Source organism: Heterodontus francisci, chromosome 1 (genome assembly GCF_036365525.1).
Source record: "Heterodontus francisci isolate sHetFra1 chromosome 1, sHetFra1.hap1, whole genome shotgun sequence".
Lineage (NCBI taxonomy): Eukaryota > Metazoa > Chordata > Chondrichthyes > Heterodontiformes > Heterodontidae > Heterodontus > Heterodontus francisci.
This window is the reverse complement of record NC_090371.1, coordinates 34,626,844-34,652,270: the sequence shown is the minus strand read 5'-3', so window position 1 is coordinate 34,652,270 and position 25,427 is coordinate 34,626,844. Positions and strand designations below refer to the sequence as shown.

Sequence of the window (25,427 nt, the reverse complement as noted above, 5' to 3'; positions counted from 1 at the left end):
TGACCTCTCCAAGCTCCCCCAGCACGTCGACTTCAAAATTCCTTGTTAGTTTTCAAATCTCTCCATGGCCTCACCCTACCCGATCTTGATGATCTCCTGCCTTTTGTCCCTCTAACACAGCTCCTCCAATACCAAACATCTGTTAATCCCAGGTTCTCACCACTCCACCAACGGTGCAGCTCACTGGCCACTATGCCCCTCCTTCTGGATTTAACTACCCAGTTCCCTCTGTCTTCCCACTAATCTTCTCACTTTCAAAACCATGTTTTTTTGAAAGTTCCTTCTATTCCGTTCTCTTGCCTGTCCATTGTCCTCATTTCTCATTTGCAGCATCCACCATATCCCCTTCCTCCTTATTGTAAAGTACTCACACATCTTTTGGCATATGAAGTGCTTTATATTATCCAAGTTATTGTGGTAACACTTGTTTGCCATAAGAATATCTTTAGACTTACATCTGTCTGCACCATTTGACATCGCTGAGCTCGAATCCGTGACACAAATCCAAAAACATCTACTTTCCTCTCTGCATGCATCATGTCCAGCATGGCATCAATAACGATGAAAGTGCCTGTACGACCAACACCAGCACTGAAAATTATAAAAACATTTTTAACTTGGAAAATTATGCAGAAGAGTGATTTAAAAAAAGTGCTCACATGTGTGATCGGCGCTAGTATTTATCACCCATCCCCAGTTTCCCTGTGGAGTGGCTTATTAGGCTTGGTGCAGAACTGGAGTCATATATAGGCCAGACTGGGTGAAGACAGTATGTTTCCCTTTCCGAAAGGACATTAAAAAAAGACAACAGCTTCATGGTTACTTTTACTCATGTCAGCCTTTTTTCAAAATGTCCAGATTTTCAAAAAAAAAACTGAGTTTAAATTCTTATCCTGCCATGGTGGGATCTGAACTCTTGCTCTCTGAATTCTTTGTCCGGGCATTTGGATCATTAGTCCACTGCATTGCCTGCTTAAATGCATTTGATGTGCTGACCCTTTTAGGTTACAATTTTAGTCCTAAATGCTAATGATTTTCTTTGGGAACGAAGTACAGGTGCTTGGTACCAGTAGAGGTGGAATTTTGAAGCTGGCAAATTCTTGCTACCCAGAGATCTGACTAGTAGCATTGAATATGTAGTTCGATACATGTGTCCTGAGGAATTCCAGGGAGTTCCAGGATTTGAGCAATGGGGACTAGACTTTTTGCAAGGGGGAAAAGGAATTTTTTTATTAAAATGAAATAAAAGGTTTTAACCAATCACAGTTGATTTAATTGAATTTCATGATATCCTTTACTGCACCAACAATTTGAATTTATATAACACCTTTAACAAAAATGTTCCAAGGAAATTCACTGAAGCATAATCAAAGAAAAATAGACATTAAGCCAAAGAAAGAAATATTAGGGTGACCAAAGCTTGGTTAAAGAGGTAGGTATTAAGGAGGAACATAAAGGACACAGGGAAATAGGGAGATGGATAGGTGGAAAGGTTGGGGAGGGAATTTCTGATTGTGGAACCTAGATGGCTGAAGATATGGTGGCCAATGGTGGGGCGAAGGAAGGAGGTATGCAAGAGGCCCCAGTTAGAAGAGCAGAGCTCAGAAGGCCGGGAGGGAGGGGAGGGGAAAGGGGAATTCAGTGGCCGGAGAAGACCACAGAAAGGGAAACAATGAAGGGATTTAAACACAAAGATGAGAATTTTTAAATTGGAAGCATTGGGGGACCTAAAGCAATGTGAGTCAACAAGAACAGGGTTAATGAGGGAGCAGGTTAAAAAGAAAAGAAAAAGGTTTGCATTTATATAGCACTTTTCACCAACACTGGATGCTTCAAAGCACTTTACAGCCAATGAAGTACTTTTGAAGTGTAGCCATTGCTTGTAATGTAGATTATAGGGTACAGAGTTTTGAATAAGCTAAAGTTTACAGGGGGAAGAAAATGGTAGGCCATCCAGGAGAGAATCGGAATAATTGAGTCAGGAGATGATAGACACATGGATGAGAGTTTCAGTAGCAGATGGACTAAGGCAGAACCAGAGCTGGACAATGTTATGGAGGTGGAAGGAGACAGTTTCTGCGATAGAAACAGTACACGGCCAGAAGTTCAGTCTGGAATCAAACAGGTTGTATTTAGCCTGGAGACTGAATTGGTAGCAACGACATGGAGTTGGCGGTGTAGGCTGAAGATGATGGCTTGTACGTTTAACTGGAGTAGACTGTGACTCATCCAAGACTGGATATTGGATAAGCTGTTTGACAATAAAGAGGAGTTGAGGGTTTGAGAGGTGGGGAAGAGGTAGATCCAAGTGTCATCAGTGCGCATGGGGAAGCTGATTGTTACTAGATCCCTGATGCCCCTTGCAATCAGAGGCCGGTGGAATTTGCATTTCGCTAGCATTCAGACCAGAAATGTCACCATCCTTTACGTCTCTACAGGTAGCTGAACAGCACAGGTGTTGGGCCACTTGTCTTGCAAGCAGCAGCTTAAAGGAGATCTGGAGGAGGAGTTGCACTGGGCTTGGCTGCTGGGGGGTGTGGGGGCGGGGGGGGGTTGGTGGTGGTGAGTGCGCAGACAGCAGTTTGGAAAAAAAAAATCACTATGATTGTGGAGTCAGGAAAGCATTCCTGCTCTGACTCTACAGGAATTTTTTAAATAAAAAAACTATTAATATAAACATTCCTTTTGTTAACAGCGGCTAAAGAAATCCTGAATGTGGCTGCTGCCTGTCCCACTCGTCACTGTCCAATTTCTGAGAGGGTATCTACACAGGCACTGGGTTCCTTAATTGGGTAAATAAAGGACTTAGGGCCTCGACGCTTGTTTTAGGTGGCCATCAGGGACACCTAAAAAAAAGGTCCAGTCCAATCTTGCAAATAGGGCAGAAGGTCTAATTTCTACCTTTAAGTCTTCAGATTATGTCACCAAGGGGCAGCATGTACATTTGAAAGAGGAGGGGCCCAAAGGAGATCCACGGTGGGATCCCAGAGAATACTGAGTGGGAATAGGACAAAAGGCCATTGTTTCTAGCTAGAATTGGAAAGGTGAGAATCAATCCAGGTGAGGGCAGTTTGACTGAATTGGACAATGGAGAAATGCTGGAGAGAATGACATGGTCAACTATATCAGAGGTCAAGGAGGATGAAGAGGGACAATGCATGATAGTCACAGTCACAGAGAATATTATTTGCTACTTTGATTAGAGCCGTTTAAAAGTAGTTTCTGCCGCAGAAACTGGATTGGAGAAACAGACAGTTGCCAGAAAGATGGTCATGGATTTGGGAGGTGACAACACGTTCAAGACCTTGATTTTTTTTTTTTTAAATGGCTGTGTTTGCTGACAATGCAACCACTAGGTGACGCAGTACTTGCACATGCGTTAATGCAGCCTCATGCACTGAAACGTCACTGTCTGCGACGTTTTTGGCAGCTGCCAGTAATAAAGATGGCGCTGCTCAATTTATCACAAAAACAAATGAAACCCAAATGCTCACAGTGGCTGTGATTGCCGTCGCCATTCCACCCCCAACAGTAACCCGCTCCCTCCTGCCATGGTGCTTCTCTTCGCTGCTGCCTACTGCATGAGCCTGCTCACCGCTTGCTCCATGCCTCACCGCATCTCCCCCCCCCATCGGCCACTCGTTCCCCACTTCATAAACACCCTCCCCTCCCCCGCCATGGGTCACTTGCTCCCAGCCTCGCCAGTTCATCCCCTCTGCCTCTGCTCCCCGCTCCTGCTCCCTGCTCAGTCCCACTTGCAGTCTCCCTCCCCATCCTGCCACTCTCTCTCTCCCCGCCTTCCCCCATGCGGGGAAGAAAGGTGGCGATCGCGGGAGGGAGCAGGGGAGAAGTGGCGCAGCCAGATCGATTGGCCCACAGGTGGGGAGGGGGGGGGGGGGGGGGAAGCGGGGAGTGAACAGCCGAGGGGGAAGAAGTGGCGAGGCGGAGTGCGAGCAGTGAGCAGATGGTGCAGTACGTGATGACGTTTTCATGCGCATGCCGGAATTAGTGCTGGCAAGCCAGTTGCTGACGTATATACATGCACAGCACCATACTGACAGCAAGGGTCCGTTCTGTGCACGTGCAAAGCTGGGAGCACTCTGATGACGTTGCCGCTGGGCTGCGTTGTCAGGAGTCACTTTGTTTTTTTAAACTAAACCTTCTAGCATTGATTCAATATTTACACTAAGTATACAATATCTTGAAGCTCCACAAGGTGGCAGCTGCAGCCCAGGCAACATTCTGCTGAATATTTCTAAACAAAGCTCTTGGCCAAGTACTGGTTCAAGTTCCCAAATCAAATACATTAATACGTTAATGCTTGAAAGCCTTCCACTGTATAAAAAACACAACATCCACAGCAAATTACAAAATAATACTCATCATGGATGTCAATATCTCTCTTTTATTGCAAGAAGTAGAATTTTCAAGTCAAAAAGATATGACTGGAAGATGATTTCCGTTCGGTATGCACACAAGTTATTTTCCCAAATCAGCATAAAGCCAAACATGAGAAGTCAGTAGCTGATATATAGTGGGGGGGGAGCTTCCATCCTATTACAGGCCAAAAATGAGCAGACCCCAGGGTGAGAAAAATATGTAGGGTGGTCTCCTGCCAAATTCCCATTCCTAAAATTGACAGTTAAGAATTTTGTCCACCCACTCTTATGAATAACAATTGCCCACCGTACTTCATGAAATGACAGACAGCTGGTTTGGCTTCAGACTCTAACAAATTTTTGCGCGCTCACAATTCTTGCACTGCCGATGGAAGGGAAGGCCAGAAATAAAGAGGTGTAGGGGAACTATGGTGGTGACAGGCAGGTGGAATGATCTTCAATGGCTCTAAGGTAGGTGTCTTGGCCACTTCTCCTTCTCCAATCGTTCAAACTGCCAGTACATGTGGCATATTCAGAGCCATGAAACATTTGGTTGCTTTTGCACTATTAAAAATTAATTGCCTATTTCACAATTGAGGGCTTTGGCACTATTAAAAATTGATTGCCTATTTCAGCTGCTGTTGCACCACAATATTTATCCTCCCAATAAAGATAGAATCCTCAATGAGATAGGCCATTCAGCCCCTAGATCTAATTCCGTCATTCAAAATGATCATGATCTGTACCTCAACTGTATTTTCCCATTTTTAATACATAACACTTGCTAATTTTACCAAACAAAATCTATGGTCCTGGGTATGCCTGCCTTTTCATGGGATACGTGGAACATTCTTTGTTCCCGTCGTACTCAGGTCCCCTCCCTCTTATCTTTTTCAGGTGCACTGATGATTGTGTTGGTGCCACGTCCTGCTCTTGCCTTGAACTGGAAAATTTAATCTGCTTTGCTTCACATTTCCACCCTACCTCTTCTCAATGTTTTTATATGGTTCATCTCCAACTCTTCCTTTCCTCAACTTTTCCTTTTCCAATTCTGGGGTTAGACTCTCAACCACTATCTACTATAAGCGACCCACAGCTACCCTAATTACCCACTTCTTGGAAGGACTCTATTCCATTCTCTCAGTTTCTCTGTCACACATGTTCTGATAATGCCACCTTCAACACTAGTACTTCAAATTTGTCTTCCTTTTTCCTCAAATGAGGATTGCCCACTACTGCAGTTGACATGGCCCTCGAACGTGTCCCACCTCCTACACCTACCCTCACCACTTACCCACCCTCACAGAGAATTCCTTTTATCTTCACCTTCTACCTCACCAGCCTCCACATTCAACAGATCATCTTCTCCTATTTCTGCCACCTCCAGTGAGATGCCACCACCAAACACATGTTCCCCAATCCTTTCAGCATTCCGCATAGACTGTTCTTTCCACAACACCCTGGTCCATTCTTTCTTCACCCTAGAAACTGCTTCCCTTCCCAAGGTACCTTCCAACGCAAGTGCAGTAGATCAAACACCTGCCCTTTCATCTCTTTCCTTCCCAAAGTCAGGGTCCCAACCACCCCTTGCAGGTGAAACAGCAATTTACTTGGGCTTCTTTTGATTTAATATACTGTATTCGCAGCTCACAATGTGGTTTCCTCTACACTGGGGAGGCCAATGGCAGATTGGGTGCTCACTTTGCAGAACGCCTCCGTTCAGTCTGCAAGGGTGATCTTGAGCTTCTGGTTGCTTGACATATTAATTCTCCATCCTACTCTCACTTTGATCTCTCTGTCCTCGACCTCCTACACTGTTCCAATGAAGCTGAACAGAAGCTTGACGAACATCTTTCAATTTGGCATTTTACAACCATTCAGACTCAACATAGTGAACGACAATTTCAGATCAGAGCACTGCTCCCATTTTTTTGGCAGCAGGTGTTGGTAATAATTTTGCTGTTGCCATTTACAGCTCCTCTTGGACCCATATTTTGCTTCTTTACTTATCCCATTACCATGCACAATCATCCCTTTTGTCAACTAATCACAGACCTTCCCCTCTTTCCTTGCTTAAAATCTATTTTATCTGTAACATTTTCAAATGAAAAGGTCATTGACCTGAAACCTTAACTGTCTCTCTCTCTCCACAGATGCTGTCTGACCTAAATATTTCAAATATTCGCCTTCTATATCTCAGATTTCTAGCATCTACAGTATTTTGCCTTTGTAAAACTCTAGCCATCTCAGTCTTCAAAATTTTAATTGACTCAGCATCCACAGCCTTGTTAGGGAGATATTTCTACATTTGCACTACGCTTTATGAAAAAGTGTGTCCTGATTTCACTCCTATATGGCCTAGCTCTAATTTTAATACTGTGTCCCCTAGGTCCGGATTCCCTACCAGAGAAAATAGTTTATCTGTATCTACCCGATCAAATCCATTAACAAATTTCAACGGCTCAATTAGATCAATCCTCAACTTCCGAAATGTAAGCAATCTGTCCTCCTATTCAACCCTTTACACCCAGGTATTATTTTTGTGAAACTGTGCTGTACCCCTCCAAGACTAACATTCTTTCTGAAGTTCAGTGCCCCAGCTCACATTTGTCCAAGTGCTCGGGAACTGTTTGCCTGATAATAGATTCCAGTAACTTTGCCACAACTGGACTTAAACTGACTGGTTCATAATTTTATTTTTAATGTGTTTCTTCCCTCCCTTCTTCAATAATGAAATCACATTTACAATTTTCCAGCCCAAAGCCGTAATTCGCAAACGAGACCGCTTTGGAAAATTATGATCACATCTAAACTACCTTGGGGTGGAAACCATCAGGTCCTGAAGGTTTGAGTAACATTACTCCCATTATTTTCTCCTTTTTTTTTAAACAAACAAACTTGTATTAAATTCACTAAGTTCCTCCACTTGACTTTAAGGTTCCCTTGTACGGTTGTCATTCCTTTATGGTGAAAACAGACACAAAGTATTCAATTAACAAGTCTGCCATTTCCTTATTTTTCATTCTAGACTCATCTGCATCTGTCTTCAATAGGTCCATATTCTCCCTTACCAATCTTTCTCTTAATTATAAAAACTGTTGCTGTTAACTTTGGTTTACTTTGCAGCATGCTTTTTCATGTTCCCTTTTGGTACTTCTAATTAGCTTCTTTGTATCCCTTTATAGCTCTTCCAGTCTGCTAGATTTCCAATTTTTGCATTTTGCATAAGCTTTTTCTTTTAGCTTGATCTTGTCTCTTAGCTCATTCGATGATGATAGTTGCTTAAATGCATGTCCTTCACAGGGTACATACTGATGTGCATGTACTAAATATTTCTTTGAACAATTCCCATAGTTTGATTATAGGTTTAGCCATTAACAATTCAGCTCAGTGTCACACACAAGTGCAATGATACAAATTATGGACTAAATCTGAAGAATTCTAAAAATGGACTGTCTTTTAAAATGAACTTTTCTTTTAAAAAGTGAACAATGCTCCAAAATGGCCACCGAAGAAAAAAAAAGTTTGGCCTTTGTATATTGAAATTGTCTGACAGGGACAAAGATAATCTTCAAAGATCAGAGGTGTTAATTGCACCCATCGTAAAACATTCCAGAATTGAATGTCATCTTCTGAAACAAAAGAAAGTGTGAAGTAGCCACGTCCTGGGCAACTGTGCGATCACCATGGGGAAAAGACCAAAACGTCTCTTACCAGGTCTTGAGAAGGAACACAGTTTTACCATTTAAAGGTAGCTTAGACAATATGAAAGGCACAATTCAACATGGTGGCTCCTCATCAGACCCCTTTCCTATCCTGAGTGGTGTGAAACAGGGCTGTGTTCTCGCACCCACACTTTTTGGGATTTTCTTCTCCCTGCTGCTTTCACATGCGTTCAAGTCCTCTGAAGAAGGAATTTTCCTCCACACAAGATCAGGGGGCAGGTTGTTCAACTAAGACAGCCAAAAGACTTGCAGGTTGATAGGTAAATTGGCCATTATAAATTGTCACTAGTATAGGTAGGTGGTAGGGAAATATAGGGACAGGTGGGGATGTTTGGTAGGAATATGGGATTAGTATAAATGGGTGGTTGATGTTCGGCACAGACTCGGTGGGCTGAAGGGCCTGTTTCAGTGCTGTATCTCTAATCTAATCTAAGAGCGAAGTCCAAAGTACGGAAAGTCCTCATCAGGGAACTCCTCTTTGCTGACTATGCTGCTTTAACATCTCACACTGAAGAGTGCCTGCAGAGTCTCATCGACAGGTTTGCGGCTGCCTGCAATGAATTTGGCCTAACCATCAGCCTCAAGAAAACGAACATCATGGGGCAGGACATCAGAAATACTCCATCCATCAATATTGGCGACCACGCTCTGGAAGTGGTTCAAGAGTTCACCTCTTGGGGCGGCACAGTGGCGCAGTGGTTAGCACCGCAGCCTCACAGCTCCAGCGACCCGGGTTCAATTCTGGGTAGTGCCTGTGTGGAGTTTGCAAGTTCTCCCTGTGTCTGCGTGGGTTTTCTCCGGGTGCTCCGGTTTCCTCCCACAGCCAAAAGACTTGCAGGTTGGTAGGTAAATTGGCCATTATAAATTGCCCCTAGTATAGGTAGGTGGTAGGCAAATATATAGGGACAGGTGGGGATGTGGTAGGAATATGGGATTAGTGTAGGATTAGTATAAATGGGTGGTTGATGGTCGGCACAGACTCGGTGGGCCGAAGGGCCTGTTTCAGTGCTGTATCTCTAAACTAAACGACATAGGCTCAACTATCACCAGTAACCTGTCTCAAGATGCAGAAATCAACAAGCGCATGGGAAAGGCTTCCACTGCTATGTCCAGACTGGCCAAGAGAGTGTGGGAAAATGGCACACTGACACGGAACACAAAAGTCCGAGTGTATCAAGCCTGTGTCCTCAGTACCTTGCTCTATGGCAGCGAGGCCTGGACAACGTATGTCAGCCAAGAGCGACATCTCAATTCATTCCATCTTCGCTGCCTCCGGAGAATACTTGGCATCAGGTGGCAGGACCGTATCTCCAACACAGAAGTCCTCGAGGCGGCCAACATCCCCAGCTTATACACACTACTGAGTCAGCGGCGCTTGAGATGGATTGGCCATGTGAGCCGCATGGAAGATGGCAGGATCCCCAAGGACACATTGTACAGCGAGCTCGCCACTGGTATCAGACCCACTGGCCGTCCATGTCTCCGCTTTAAAGACGTCTGCAAATGCGACATGAAGTCCTGTGACATTGATCACAAGTCGTGGGAGTCAGTTGCCAGCGTTCGTCAGAGCTAGCAGGCAGCCATAAAGGCGGGGCTAAAGTGTGGCGAGTCGAAGAGACTTAGCACTTGGCAGGAAAAAAGACAGAGGCGCAAGGGGAGAGTCAACTGTGTAACAGCCCCAACAAACAAATTTTTCTGCAGCACCTGTGGAAGAGCCTGTCACTCTAGAATTGGCCTTTATAGCCACTCCAGGCACTGCTCCACACACCACTGACCACCTCCAGGCGCTTACCTATTGTCTCTCGAGATAAGGAGGCCAAAGAAGAGAGAGGCATGCCAGAAAGAGAAAGAAGAGAAGCGGCATCCAGAAGCTTGCTTCCAGCACACCAAAAGGCACGTGCCCTGCGATACACGATACAGCAGTGAACTAGATGTATGCGATACAGCAGTGAACTAGAAGTGATCCACTGATTTCAACTGAACTTTCAACCAAGAAAGAAATCTACAATCAGCCCCCATTTAGACTTACTTTCCCCTTTTTCCCTCTCTGTCACTTCCTGTGTGTACGCGTGCACACGAGTGAATGCCACTGTAACAATTTCAGGATAAGGCGCATTGATTAATAAACAATCAATATTCTGTTTTTAAATCTACAAGAAAACCTATCACTGTGTGTTTATGTGACAAATAAAACACCAAAGGATGAAACCCGAATAACAGTAAACACTTGCTGCGATCACGTGGGGACCTGAACAGGGGAACCACCCACATCTCACCAGGTAACCATAAAATCAGTTTATTTCGCATCCCTTTGAAGTTAGCCTTAATTAAATTTAAAACCTCAGGATTGAGAGTCTCCCATCTTCCTCAAACCGAGTATCAAATTCAGTCTATTCACAAAATGCTCCCTTACTGCTAGATCATCAATTAATTCTGAGTCGTTATTCATCACTAAATCTGGTACAGCCTGTGTCCACGTTGGTTCTAAAATAAAGTTCCAGAGAACTGCCCCAAATCCACTCTAGAAATTCTCTGCAGATACTACTTAAGCTGATCTGCTTCTCTCAGTCCATCTGAAAATTAAAACCTCCCATTATAACAACACTGTTTCTGCTACATGCTTACCCGAGCTCCATACTTATACATCTCCCTACCACATCATCATTATCAGGAGGTTTGTAGACAAGTCCTACTTGAGTCTTGCATCCGAGATTGTTCCTTACTTCTACCTTCATTTAAATTTTTTTCCACGGTTATAATTATGCCTTTTTGGCATATTGTTACTCTTCCTCCTTTCCCAATTTCCCTGTTCTTTCTAAAGATCCTACAACCTACAATATTTAGTTCCCAATCCTGCCCAGCTTGTAGCCAGGACCATGTAATGGCTACATCATACCCTTCAAGCTGAATTTGTGCTTCTAACTTATCTGTTTTATTTCTTATGCTATGTGCGTTTGTGCATAAAACTCATTACTCTCCAGTAAAAAAAAAACTACTCCCGATTAACCCCACTCCACTACCGTGCCATGAAATGAAGGAAAGAAAACTTAAGCATTTATGAATCCTTTCCCACCATCAAAACAGAAGTCTACCAAACATTACTTTAAAGACATACTGACCTGCAATGCACAACTATGGCACCCGCAAAGGATGGGTTGCAGGTCTTCACCTTTTTTAGAAATTTTAGCATGCCAATTGGGGTAAATGGAACTCCAAAGTCAGGCCAACTTGTAAAATGGAACTGAGTAACCAGTCGCTGAGGCTTCTTATTCATTACATCTCCTACCTAGAGATGGAAAGAAAAATTAATTGCTGAAAACTACAAAGTGCACAAGACAGATTCTGACGAGAGGGGCCACTTGGCCTATCTCAACTCATTCACCCAGAATTAAAAACACTGCATCCACTGAGACCATTTGTGTAAAGATGTTGTTCCTAAACTTTTCTTTCATCAGTTTTAACCTATGTCCTCCAGTCCTAGTATCCTGCTTTACCCTGAAGTAGTGCACTGGACTAAAATTACCTTGATCTTTTAATATGTTATACAAGATCTCAATTCAGCAACTTTTCAAGGTTCAGTCTTTGATGGGGGTTAGAAAATAGTGCATATCGACTTGGGTTTTGCCCATCCCTAGTTGCCCCAAGATGGTGGTGGTGGGCTGCATTCTTGTAGTGGGTGGCTTGCTAGGTTACTTCAGAGAGCAGGTAAGAATGAATCAACAGACTGGAGTTACATACAGCTCAGATTGACTAAGGATGGCAGGTTTCTTTCCCTAAAAGGACATTAGTGAACAGTTAGGCTTTCATCACAATCTAAAAGAAGTTTCATGTCACTTTAACTGATACTAGCTTTTTAAAAAGATTTACCAATTATCATGGTGGGTTTTGAATGTATACTCTTTAGGTTATTAGTCCAGGCATCTGGATGATTAATCCAGTAACACTATACAACTGCATCCTCCTCCCATTGAAATGGACAAAAATGAAATGGAAAACACAAAATAGAAATTTTTTTAGGAATCTGCTACAACTAAAATGCCTTCTACTGTCAGAGGGCACAGATTTTAGGCAATTGGCACAAGTAGTAAAGGGTAGATTTTTTTTTATAAACACAAGTTGGGCTCGAGAATGCACTGCTTCAAGAGGTGGTGGTGAAGATGCAATAGGAACTTTCAATCGGGAATTCAATAGTTGAAAGGGAAAAAAAACTGCAGGACTACAGGGAAAGGGCAGGGGAGTGAGACAAATTGGATAGCTCCTTCAAAGAGCCAGCTCAGGCATGATTCGCTGCTAGATGTCCTTCCGTGCTGCAAGATTATACTATTCTATGAGACAAAGGACCAGCCAGCTTAGACTTTGCTGGTGTGCAGCATGAAATATTTTAACATTCTGTGTCAAATCAACTTTTCATGAACTCTGTATATAATATCGACTCAAAACAGTGTCTATATTTTCAGTCAGTGAAAATACAGCACTCAAGTGAAACAAGTCAAAAATAATTTAATATTTTGAAATCTATTTTGAACCAAACAAACTTAAAAGACTTACTTGCTGAATACAGAACTTGCGGATGGTGTAGTCCACCAACACCATCATGTCTTCCACAGACACTCGAATGTTCCCATATGTCCAACAACCCTGGTCTGGCCAGTACTGGGCACATTTGCACTACAACACAAATCAGAACACTTAGTGCTTAGATGACAAATGTGGGTCCATTACAAGCGGAGTCAGGAGAAATTATAATGGGGAATAAGGAAATGGCAGAGAAACCAAACAAATACTTTGCGTCTGTCTCCACTGAGAAAAATACTAAAAAACTCCCAGAAATAATGGAGAATTAAGGGACTAGTGTAAATGAGGAACTGCAAGATATTAATATTAGTAAAAAAAAAGTACTAGAGAAGTTAATGGGACTTAAAGTAGATAAATCCCCTGGACCTGATGATCTACATCTCAGAGTGTTGAAAGAGGTGGTTGTAGAGATAGTAGATGCATCGGTGGTTATCTTTCAAAATTCTACAGTCTCTGGAATGGTTTCTGCAGATTGGAAGGTGGCAATTGTAACTACACTATTTAAGAAGGAGGGAAGAGAGAAAATGGGGAACTACAGAGCTGTTAGTCTAACATCTGTCATGAGGAAAAGGCTAGAATCTATAATAAAGGATGCAATAACTGGACACTCAGAAAATAATTGCAGGATTGGGCAGAGTCAACATGGATTTATGAAAGGGAAATCATGTTTAAGAAACCTGTTGGAGTTTTTCGAGGATGTAACTAGCAGAATAGATAAGGGGAAATAAAATCAAAATACTGCAGATGCTGGAAATCTGAAATAAAAACAAGAAATGCTGGAAATACTCAGCAGGTCTGGCAGCAACTGTGGAGAGAGAAGCAGAGTTAACATTTCAGGTCAGTGACCCTTCATCAGATGAAGGATCACTGACCTGAAACGTTAACTCTGCTTCTCTCTCCACAGATGCTGCCAGACCTGCTGAGTGTTCCCAGCATTTCTTGTTTTTAGATAAGGGGGAATTCTGTTGAAGGGGTATATTTTGATTTTCAGAAAGCTTTTGATAAGGTCCCACACAGGAGGCTAGTAAACAAAACTAGAGCACATGGGATTGGGGGGGAATATACTGGCATGGATTAAGACCTGGTTAACAGACAGAAAACAGAGAGTAGGAATAAACGGGTCATTTTCAGGTTGGCAGACTGTGGCTAGTGGGGTACCTCAAGAACCAGCTATTCACAATCTATATCAATGATTTTGGATGTCGGGATTAAAAGTAATATTTTCAAGTTTGCAGATGGCACAAAACTAGGTGGAAATGTGAGTTGTGAGGAGGATGCAAAGAGGCTTCAAGGGATTTACAGAGGCTATGCGAGTGGGCAAAAAATTAGCAGATGGAATACAATGGAAAAATGGGAGGTGGGAAAAACAGAAATAGAGTATTTCTTAAATGGTGAGGGGCGGGAAGTTTTGAACTGCAAAGGGACTTGGGTGTCCTTGTTCATGAGTCACTGAAAGCGAACATGTAGGTAAAGCAAGCAATTAAGAAGGCAAATGGTATGTTGGCCTTCATTACAAGAGACTTTGAGAATAGGAGTAAAGATGGCTTCCTGCAATTGTATAGAACCTTGGTGAGACCACATCTGGAGTATTGCATGCCGTTTTGGTCTCCTTACCTAAGGAAAGATATACTTGCCATAGCGGAAATGCAACGAAGGTTCACCAAGCTAATTCCTGGGATGGAAGGATTGTCCTATGAAGAAAGACGAAACAGACTGGGCCTTTATTCTCTGGAGTTTAGAAGAATGAGAGGCAATCTCATTCAAACATACAAAATTCTTGTTGGGCTTGGCAGGGTAGATGCAGGAAGAACGTTCCCCCTGGCTGGGGAGTCTAGAACCAGGAGAGAGAGTCTCAGAATAAGGAGCAGGCCATTTAGGACTGAGATGAGGAGGAATTTCTTCACTCAGAGGGTGGTGAATCTTTGGAATTCTCTGCACCAGAGGGCTGTGGGAGCTGTCATTGAGCGTGTTCAAGACCGAGGTCGATAGATTTCTACATATTAAAAACAGCAAAGGATATGGGGATAGTGCAGGAAAATGGTGTTGAAGTAGAAGATCAGCCATGATCTCATTGAATGGCGGAGCGGGCTCGACAGGTTGAATGGCGGACTCCTGCATCTATTTTTTATGTCCTTATGACCAGGTTTCATAACAAAAAGCATGCTGATTATTATTTTATTTTATGAGCTGTAAAAGGTGCATGTGTATTGAGTTCTGTTGTGACTGCCACCAGGATCAAATAGTTGCCTCCTTACTGTCTGAGCTGATACATTAAGAGTTACTACTGGGTCACGTACCAGAGGGTACTCACAAAGTTGAAAGTCAGCTCCTTCAGAACAGAATTATATTAAAAAACAAATCCAAATTAGACATTATCCACACCACTCAACACTTTGAAGACGTAGATTAATTTATTCAATCATTTTTCAGTTTTGCGAACTTTTCCTAAGTAAAACCAGAAAATGTGTAACTATTCCCTGGGCAAAAAGAGGGCAAAACACAAATGGGGGGTTAGGCGTAAGTGGCCCAGTTTCTGATCACTGATTTCTAATCAAGTTCAGTGATCCATGAGTCAATCTCAGCTGTGATTCCCTCCACAGTTGAATATCCCCTTTGCATTCAATGTGGAGAAACACACTCGAAGAATGAGTCCTTTTGAACAGGCCTAGAGATTTGATTTTGCCAAAACAGCTGTAACTTACAAAATCTGTCCAGTGAGGAGTGCGAAAACGGAGGAAAATTGGAAAAATCCTAAAAGCTGGAAACATTTGTTTAGTATTTTCTCTTTGGTCTATGCTTTTAAAGGTAGTGTACTCAGAATTGTAGAGAGTTCAAAATGACCCTGATCAGCGATTTCAAGAAGTTCAGAATAACTTGTTTGATGAAATATCCTTCCAGATGTTGCATCATCACAGCTTTCCAGATACCAGCTACTTTTAGTAAATTATTACATGTAAATTGTATCCTTTTCGATTTTGAGCACCTATCCAATGCGGACACATTTCCTGCTCCAATGCACATTAACTTACACTTATAGTCTCATTGAACTACATTTGTCATTCAGTCTAAATCTCTGGATACTTGACACCATCAGAAAATCTTATAATCCAAGTGGATGGATATTGCTTATGGAGAAAATAGATGGGTACGTAAACAGACAAAACTTTGATTATGAAATATATTCAGTATATGTTATTCTTAAATTTAGTGGGTAAGGACATTAAATACTGGGACTAGATTAACAAATTATTGAACACAATGAGTAGAGTGCCTAGCCATTTGCCTTCACCTTTTACATTTTTACTGACATTTGGAATTTCTGTCCAGCTAGCTTTTCATTCATTTTTTGCACATTTATCTACTGTAGATCCCTCAGGACTTTCACAAGTATATTCTGAAAATCTGGATGGAATATGTGCACAAACTTATCGTCTCCAATATCATTTGAGTACAGTGATGACATGATTAGTGAGCATGGCCTATTTTTTCAGAAACTGCACTGGCTATGTCTGATACTCCAAATGAATACAGATAGGGTTATATAAAATATTCTAAGTATTTTCTCCACTGCTGTCAACATACATACGAACATATGAATGAGCAGTAGGCTGCTCGACCCCTTGAGCCTGCTCCGCCATGCTATAAGATCATGGCTGAAATGAATGTAACCTCGATTCCACACTCCCACCTACCCCAAAACCCTTTCACCCCCTTGCTTATCAAGAATCAATCTACCTCTGCCTTAAAAATATTTGAAGACTCTGCTTCCATTGCCTTTTGAGGAAGAGAGTTCCAAAGATACTCAACCCTCTGGGAGAAAAGATTTTTCATCTCTGTCTTAAATAGGCGACCCCTTATTTTTAAATGGTGATCCCTAGTTCTAGATTCTTCCACAAGAGGAAACATCCTTTCGACATCCACCCTGCTAAGACCCCTCAGGATCTTATATGTTTCCATCAAGTTGCCTCTTACTCTCCTAAACTCCAGTGGATATAAGCCTAGCCTGTCCAACCTTGCCTCATATGAGAACCCGCCCATTTCAGATATTAGTCCAGTAAACCTTCTCTGAATAGCTTTCAACGCATTAATATCCTTCCTTAAATAAGGAGACCAATACGGTGCACAATACTCCAGATGTGGTCTCACCAATGGCCCTGTATTAATTTTTTTTGAATATCAGGATTACAATAACCCCTCCTGTCCTGCGTTTACCCCCTCATCTCAGTTTTGTTTAAATTAGTAAGCATTTACATGACTACTCTGTAGAGCCCAGTGAGCATTCAGTTCATATATAAAATGAATCATTTGACATGACACAGGAGTAAACCTTACTGTATGCAGAAGGCAATGATGATCTGTTTGATGGTCTTGGAAACTATATGCAGCTTACTTACATCTTCATTTTTAAAATGTTTTTATGCTTGAAGGGAACAAAAAGATTTAGTTTAAAAAAGAATGCAGGCTCTCACTTCTCTTTCCTGAACATGATGTAAATGGAAAAAGGCACACATTTATCATGTGAAATACATCACTTAGTCAAAATAATCTCATGTAACAGCATTACCTCTTTTCTCTCTTTTAGGTTTGTCACCATGACAATCGTTGCTGTGTTTTGCTCCCATATCATCCTCCAGAAGTCATTCACAGTTTCTTCCTTAGGCCCTGGAAGATATTGGAAGGGCAACAGCATAAATTACCTACTCAAATGACACAAGTTGCAGGTTTGGTAGGATTCTACCTGCTGAATAACACCACATAAAACTCTTTCAGCATATTGTCAAGAAAACACGATATGCCAAATGAGTAATTTTAATTCATCAGTTGGAAACTTACATTAAACTTTTAAAAACAGCTGGCAGCCAAGATGGCCACCGCAATTTGCATTTGATCACCTTACACATTCCAAGGCCTCCACCAGGAGACACATGTCTGATGAGCCTGTACCCAAAACAATGGCTTGCTCTAGTGATTGAATTATCTCAGATGGCTTTCATTAGCACAACATTCAAGGCCATCTTGACACATTGGGCTGAATTTTACGCAGCCCCAGAGGGTTGGACGGCAGCGTGGGGGAGAATGGGAGCGGCGTAAAATTGAGTGGGAGGCTCCGGGAGGCCTACCTGTCCTGCTCTCACCTCCGGTCAACTTTATGGCAGTCGGGCAGGGGGGAAAACGGCCTGCTCGCCTAAGGCCAATCAAGGCCCTTAAGTGGCCACTTAACTGCCACTTATGGGCCCTCGCCTGCCTCCCGGGGTATTTTACCCGTGGGCAGCGGGCATGCTGGGGACGTGAAAGGCCACCCAGTGATAGCTGCCAGCCTTTCCATGTGCCGGTGGGGGGGGGGGGGGGGGGGTGGGCCACGTGGCAGTGGGGCATTAAGTGACCGATTGAGGGCCGCCCCCGGCTCCCAACCCACCTCGGAACCCAAGACGCAGCCCCCCCACCCCCCACCAAATGACCACTCCAGCCTCACCAGGGCACGACTGATCTCGCTCGTGAAGCATGCCCAACTTACCTTCCCTCCTGGCTCCATGGCGTCGGCTGGGCCATAGTCCCAGCAGTGGCCACTGCTCCCAGTGGCGCTGATAGGCTAAGAGCTGCCGGCTGCTCACTAAGGTGGAACCTCCTGCCTGAAGCAGATGGAAGTTCCGCCTCGGGCCAATTAAAGCCCCGGGGGCCTGTAAAATGCGGGACGGATCCCAGGGCTAGGCGGAAGCGGGTTCGCCACCGACTTTTACATCGGTGGTGAATTCCCGTTCACCTAAGGTAATATCCAGCCCATTGACTTTGAAAGAGCAAACCCCTCCAAGTACAAATATTGGCATCCTGAGGCCTGAGGAGATGAAAACTCCTCAGCTTGAATCTCATTATAAGGTTCCAGAGAATACACTGAGGCAGTCATGTGACCATCTGTCCATCTCTGTGAAAGCTGGGAGCTTCCCTTGGGCAAAAAAATACAAGCCAGTGACTGAAACTGGGCAGAAGATAGGAGCATGCATGTTCTCTCCAGAAAACCTCGTGCAAAGCCTGGCTGCTGGATCCAAGACAAAGGCACCAGGGGAAGAAAGCCACCTACAATTCTGCCGACAGGAAATGCCTGAACCAGCCACAAACTGCACATTTATCAGCCAAAGATTTCAAGAACACAACTTCAGCCGAAATACAACGGAATCATCCAACCCCACAAAGTGTATCAATTTTTACTTGTACTGGACTCTAATCCAACCACAAATCTACCCCTCAGCACTCTGTAATCTATTTGTGTGTGTCTGATCTCATGTGAGTCCGTCTGTAAACGTTATTTTAATTACATCAGGTTTAGATTGTCAAGTATAATAGCTCACCTCTTTCTTGTTTAAACTCAAGAAAGCCTGTCTGATTGGTTCTTTTACGATTACCACAAAAGTAAAAGGTGAAACACTCACTGAAGTGATAAGCACACCCACTGTTTAAAAAGGAATAAACTCTGCTGCGGTCAAATAATAAGGACAAGAGGGGAGCTTTGTGACGCCTCCTCACCTGGCCATAACAATATGCACTGAAAACATTCAATTTAAACATAGATAAGGCAAACCACACTCATTCATCCATGGCAAATAAATATAGCAGGTCATTTATTTTAGAGATTGTGAATTATAAGAAAATTAATCTGCTACTTTCATCCACTTCGTGAAGATCCCAACAAAAAGCAGAGTAAGTTTCGATTAAATAGGACAGTAAATGAATTAATCTTAAATTTACCATTTGAAACTCTTGTGTTTTTATTTAAAACTACTCCATTTATCTGTGAGCTTTTTTTTTTAAAAAGACTATTTTATAAACACTGCAGATGATGCACCCTGTCTACGCTTTACTTGGTGAAAAGCACTTCTGACAGCGAATGAAGTTGAATAACATGTAATTTCACTGTCAGCCAATTTAACTCATGCAATAGTTAGTGTCTCCTTCAGTCCTATGCGTGTACATCAGGTTTTTTTACTATTTTTGATCTTTTTCTGCCTTCCCTCTTCCTCCTTGTCTCTAACAACTGTACCTGAAAAGCAAAACTACAATTTCAATTTTTAAATTTAAGAATGCAGCAAAAAGTGCCTGCATTAAAAATATTTAATAAATAACTAGCAACATCAGACTAAGAAAAAATACTTCAATGCACAAACACCTTTTCTACTGGTGTGAAAATGCTAATTCATTTGTTCTGACTTCAATAACTAACACAATTAGCTGCAAGAAATTATTGGACAGCCATATTGAATAAGTTTATGATTTACCTTGAGCTGCTATAAACTTGTTTTTCTCTTGATAGCCCTTTAAGAGAAGAAAATATAGGATCAACATAACTAGATATTGACGTTAAAAAAAATCATCTGTGCAGATGTCCTTTGTGTTCCTCCCTCAAAGAATAAACACTCTTTGTGAGGCAAGCTGGGCAGTGGTGTGGTGATGGAGAGGACGAAATGGAAACAAGCAAGAGGCACATGTGCTAACTGCAATTAATAACTAAATAAACTCATACATAATGCAACAATTACATTTTCTCTATGGCAAGAAAGACAAAGTAGAATAGTAGAACTGGACAGTAATTCAACAAATTCCCTGAGGTAAAAGCACAATCAAAACATCAACTATAAAATGTACCAAAGAGATTGAGAATGCCTTAGCTGTTCTATAAAAAGTCACCCTGGCTACACAAAGTACTTGTATGGATTTTTGTTGGCTCCATGGATGTGATTTTCTTCGCTTATGAAGTGAAAATTTCACTAAAATACTCTCCTCATCATAACAAGGAAGCCCACAACAATGACAAGATATTACACTATAGATGGTGTTTACAGAAATTGCTTTATTTCCCCCATTTCAGTAGTATATGTTAAAAAATCAGACCAATAATGTAAATACTCTGATGCCACCTCCGGAAATAGTACAATTTCTACCCGAAAAGACAAATGGCTGAATTTTATCAGCGCACTGCGCTCCGTGGCAGCACGTTTTGAAGTCAGCGGCCTTCCGACACTGAAGCGCTGCCGTAGGGCCACCACGATACTACGCATGGGCGTCATTTAAATGAGGGGGGAGGGGCAGCCACCCCAATGTCGTAGAAGGGGCAGCCACTGCGTCCTTGTGAACAGCGTTCGGTGCCACCATGCAGGCACCAGCGCATTTTTAAAGGGCTTCAAGCCCTTAGATGGAATTTTAATGTTTAAAAAGACCGGTTTGTTAATGAATTTAAATAAAGATCTTTTCACACCTGCAATCCCCTCTCCCACCATCCACCTCCTCCCCGCCCAACAATGAACTCTCCTGAACTTTATTCTCTTTGGCCCTAAACCCCCTTCCCACCATCCCCACAGCCAATAAGAAAAGTTTTTCCTGCTCTTCCCCACCCCCCACCAGTGTCTTGCCTCGGAATTCCATAAGGGGTTCTGAAGGCGCGCAAGTTGCGCTGGCATCCGTAAAATCGGTGTGTGACAGCTACCGGGAGCAGGTAGGGCAATTTGCATTTGATTTAAATGAAGTTGATTATTTAAATGAAGGCCCCGCCGCGAACGCACCGAGGCCTCGCCACCGCCAGTAATATGCAGCGGGGCCTTCTTGGCATCATGGGTCATGGCGGCCGCTCCCCAATTATTTTACAGGCCTCGCCGCCACAATCCACAATGTCGAAGGGCTGGTAAATCCAGCCCAAAGAGTGACAGCAGCTGGAGGGATACAGGTTGGATTGTTTTGCTGAAAAGTGTTTTTATTTGCCCCATATAAATTCTATGAGTCTACAGACTATTACCAAGCAACCAATAGTACAGGCACTCAGTGAAAGGCTGAACCCAGCAACTGCATTTAATGATAGAAAAAAAAACACAAATAACCATCTCATGACGGCAAGACATCCAGGAAATACTGTGGAGCAGTTTTTAATTTGTGTTGTCTTATACTTGTAACATAGAATAGAACTGGTTGCGCAAAGTTCTAAGTTCTATTTGAGGTGAACATATGTTTTGCTGGCGCAGACACGATGGGCTCAATGGCCTCCTTCTGAGCCTTAATTTTTCTATAGCTTTTTCTACGGTTCTATGAGCTGGATCTGTGCTTTAAAGATCAGATTCCAAATATTTTTACCCACGTTGTGATTCCTGTTTAATTTTGAACATAGAACATAGAACATTACAGCGCAGTACAGGCCCTTCGACCCCTGATGTTGCGCCGACCTGTGAAATCATCTGACCTACACTATTCCATTTTCATCCAGATGTCTATCCAATGACCACTTAAATGCCCTTAAAGTAAAATTGACAAAATTATACTCGTTCAAAAGTATATTGTACTACACAATTTTAGATCCTTTTAGAACTTATTTTCAAGTCTGACTGAATGCTCTAGAATAGGTTCTGTGCCTTGGATGCACAGGAGGAGGGGTATGTGTTGTCCCAAACAGTGTGCAATATTCATGATGTGTATTTGAGTCAGGCATGCCTGAGCTATCCATTGGCGACATGCCTATTTTGGGGGCCTTGATATTAGGCATCTCAAAGATCACATAAAGCTAGCCAGTGCCTCTCAAAGGGCTACAGATTGTAGGAAGACTACTGCTCTCAGAAATGAATGCAGCAAGTTGTGAGATGGCACCAACGTTTTCCAACACTGCCCTTGACGCCATGGTGCAGGCAGTGGACAGATGGGAGATCCTTTTCTACCCCAGGCAGCAGAAAGTCCTCCAAGCAACAACTCCACCACCAATGGGAAGACATTGCAAACAAGGTCAAAGCAAGTTTAGCTCCCAGGACTTGGCTGCAGTGCTGAAAGAAATACAATGAGCACACCCAAAAGTCTGATATGAGGCAGATTTCCTCCACAGCTGTACTCTCTAATCTGCTGATGGCAGATTCAGAGTGCTCAAAACAGCAGAGGCACTAGAGGAGTATAGAAAGTGTAGGGGGGGTACTTAAAAAAGTAATTAGGAGAGCGAAGAGGAGACATGATGAAACACTGGCAGACAAGATAAAGGAAAATCTTACGGTGTTTTATAAGTATATTAAGGGCAAGGGGATAACCAGGGAAAGAGCAGGGCCCATTGGGGATCAAAGTGGCAATCTGTATGTGGAACCGGAGGACATAGGTGAGGTTTTAAATGATTACTTTTCATCTGTGTTCACTATTGAGAAGGACGATGTAGGTGTAGAGATCAGGGAGGGGGATTGCGATATACATGAACATATTAGCATTGAAAGGGAGGAAGTATTAAAAGTTTTAGCGGGTTTAAAAGTGAATAAATCCCCAGGCCCAGATGAGATGTATCCCAGGCTGTTATGTGAGGCAAGGGAGGAGATGGCAAGGGAGGAGATAGCAGGGGCTCCGACACAAATGGCCACAGAAGAGGTACCAGAGGACTGGAGGACAGCGAACGTGGTACCATTATTCAAGAAGGGTAGCAGGAATAAACCAGGTAATTACAGGCCGGTGAGTCTAACACCAGTGGTTGGGAAACTATTGGAAAAAATTCTGAGCGACAGGATTAATCTCCACTTGGAGAGGCAGGGATTAATCAGGGATAGTCAGCATGATTTTGTCAGGGGGAGATCGTGTCTAACTAACTTGACTGAATTTTTCGAGGAGGTGACTAGATGTGTAGATGAGGGTAAAGCGTTTGATGTAGTTTACATGGACTTCAGTAAGGCTTTTGATAAGGTCCCGCATGGGAGATTGGTTAAGAAGGCAACAGCCCATGAGATCCAGGGCAATTTGGCAAACTGGATCCAAAATTGGCTTAGTGGCAGGAGGCAGAGTGTGATGGTCAAGCGTTATTTTTACGAGTGGAAGCCTGTGACCAGTGGTGTATTGCAGGGATCGGTGCTGGGACCCTTGCTGTTTGTCGTGTACATTAATGATTTAGATGTGAATATAGGAGGTATGATCAGTAAGTTCGCAGATGACACGAAAATTGGTGGTGTCGTCAATAGTGAGGAGGAAAGCCTTAGATTACAGGATGATATAGATAGGCGAGTAAGATGAGTGGAGCGGTGGCAAATGGAATTTAATCCTGACATCGAGGGCCGAAGGGCCTGTACTGCGCTGTAATATTCTATGTTCTATGTAAGTGTGAGGTAATGCATTTTGGGAAGACTAACAAAGCAAGGGAAGTACAGAGGGTCGGAGGGACCTTGGTGTACTTGTCCATAGATCACTGAAGGCAGCAGCACAGGTAGATAAGGTGGTTAGGAAGGCATATGGGATACTTGCCTTTATTAGCCGAGGCATAGAATATAAGAGCAGGGAGGTTATGATGGAGCTGTATAAAACGCTAGTTAGGCCACAGCTGGAGTACTGTGTGCAGTTCTGGGCACCACACTATAGGAAGGATGTGATTGCACTGGAGAGGGTGCAGAGGAGATTCACCATTATGTTGCCTGGGCTGGAGCATTTCAGCTATTAAGAGAGACTGAAAAGGCGAGGGTTGTTTTCCTTAGAACAGAGAAGGCTGAGGGGGTACATGATTGAGGTATACAAAATTATGAGGGGCATTGATTGGTTAGATAGGAAGTAACATCTTCCCTTAGCGGAAGGGTCCATAACCAGGGGGCATAGATTTAAGGGGCAAGAGGTTTAGAGGGGTTTTGAGGAAAAAACTTTTCACCCAGAGGGTGGTTGGAATCTGGAACGCACTGCCTGAAGAGGTGGTAGAGGCAGGAGCCCTCACAACATTTAAGCAGTATTTAGATGAGCACTTGAAACGCCATAGCATACAAGGCTATGGGCCAAGTGCTGGAAAATGGGATTAGAATAGTTAGGTGCTTGATGGCCGGCACAGACACAATGGGCCGAATTCTGCACTGTATAACTATGACTCTATGACCCTCTTTTATCATAAATCCATCCAACAGGATTGGTGCTCGATACAACCATAAATGTTTGCAGCAAAGAAGGACTCATCCTGTTTCTATCAACTCTTTGCGAGAGCAATCCACAACTGATTTCACCGTCCTGTGCTGTCCTCACAGCTCTAAATCTTCCTCTGCTTTCAGTTTTCTAAAGGAAAATTCGATAATGGTCTCCACCTCAACAACTCCCCGCAGCAAAGCATACGGTGCTCGAACAATCCTTGTGTAAATTTCTCTAAATCTTTCTCTCTCAGGGCAATTGTAAATTGACTTCCCCCTCATCTCTAGAGAAAACATTCTTTCCCTATTTCTGTTCATTAACTACCCTTTGACAAACAGCTTCTGCTTTCCTCAGTTGCTTTCACATGCCAAGGCTAAAGTTTTGGAAAGTTATAACTAAACATATCCAATACCAAATGTATAGCTATTTTGTTTAGTGCCCCGCAACAATTATTTACTGATCAGAAACAGTCTTCTCCCACCTAAGGCCTTAGCCCCCATGTAATTTGCGTACGGTAGCAGCTTCCAGACACCCTCTACTTGTTCAGCTCTGGCTCTGCCACTGTCCCTGCTTCCCACCTCTAGCCCTGTACTCGATGACTGTATTTCCTCAGCTCTAAGCTCAACAAAGGACCATGTATAGGAAGCATACAGAGTGGGGAAGATATGCAAGTTGAGTACTGCTGAAAATAGAGACATGTTGTTAAAGCTTTTCCTCTTGCACACATCAGGACAATACACAAGAATAATCAAAGTAAGGTAAAACAATAACTTAGACTGCATGAGGAGAGAGTGCTGATTGGTTAGCAAGTGAACTCTGATTGGTAGAGGCGTTGCCATAGAGAATGCACCAGTTTACCGTGACTGACAGTTAACTGCTA

General features: G+C 43.0%; 1 protein-coding gene across 3 annotated transcripts in view; it reads right to left on the bottom strand.

Annotated features, from left to right (window-relative positions):
* The window catches only part of LOC137368716 (receptor-type tyrosine-protein phosphatase alpha-like), a 315,891-nt gene that overhangs the window by 71,023 nt on the left and 219,441 nt on the right, over positions 1-25,427 (bottom strand). For all 3 annotated transcript variants that reach the window (XM_068028891.1, XM_068028900.1, XM_068028908.1), the window contains 5 exons: positions 19,948-19,984; positions 17,244-17,341; positions 12,653-12,772; positions 11,224-11,390; positions 456-591 (listed from right to left, as the gene is read on the bottom strand). In XM_068028891.1, coding sequence (XP_067884992.1) covers positions 456-591; positions 11,224-11,390; positions 12,653-12,772; positions 17,244-17,341; positions 19,948-19,984 — 558 coding nt within the window. The remainder of the gene's footprint in view (positions 1-455; positions 592-11,223; positions 11,391-12,652; positions 12,773-17,243; positions 17,342-19,947; positions 19,985-25,427) is intronic.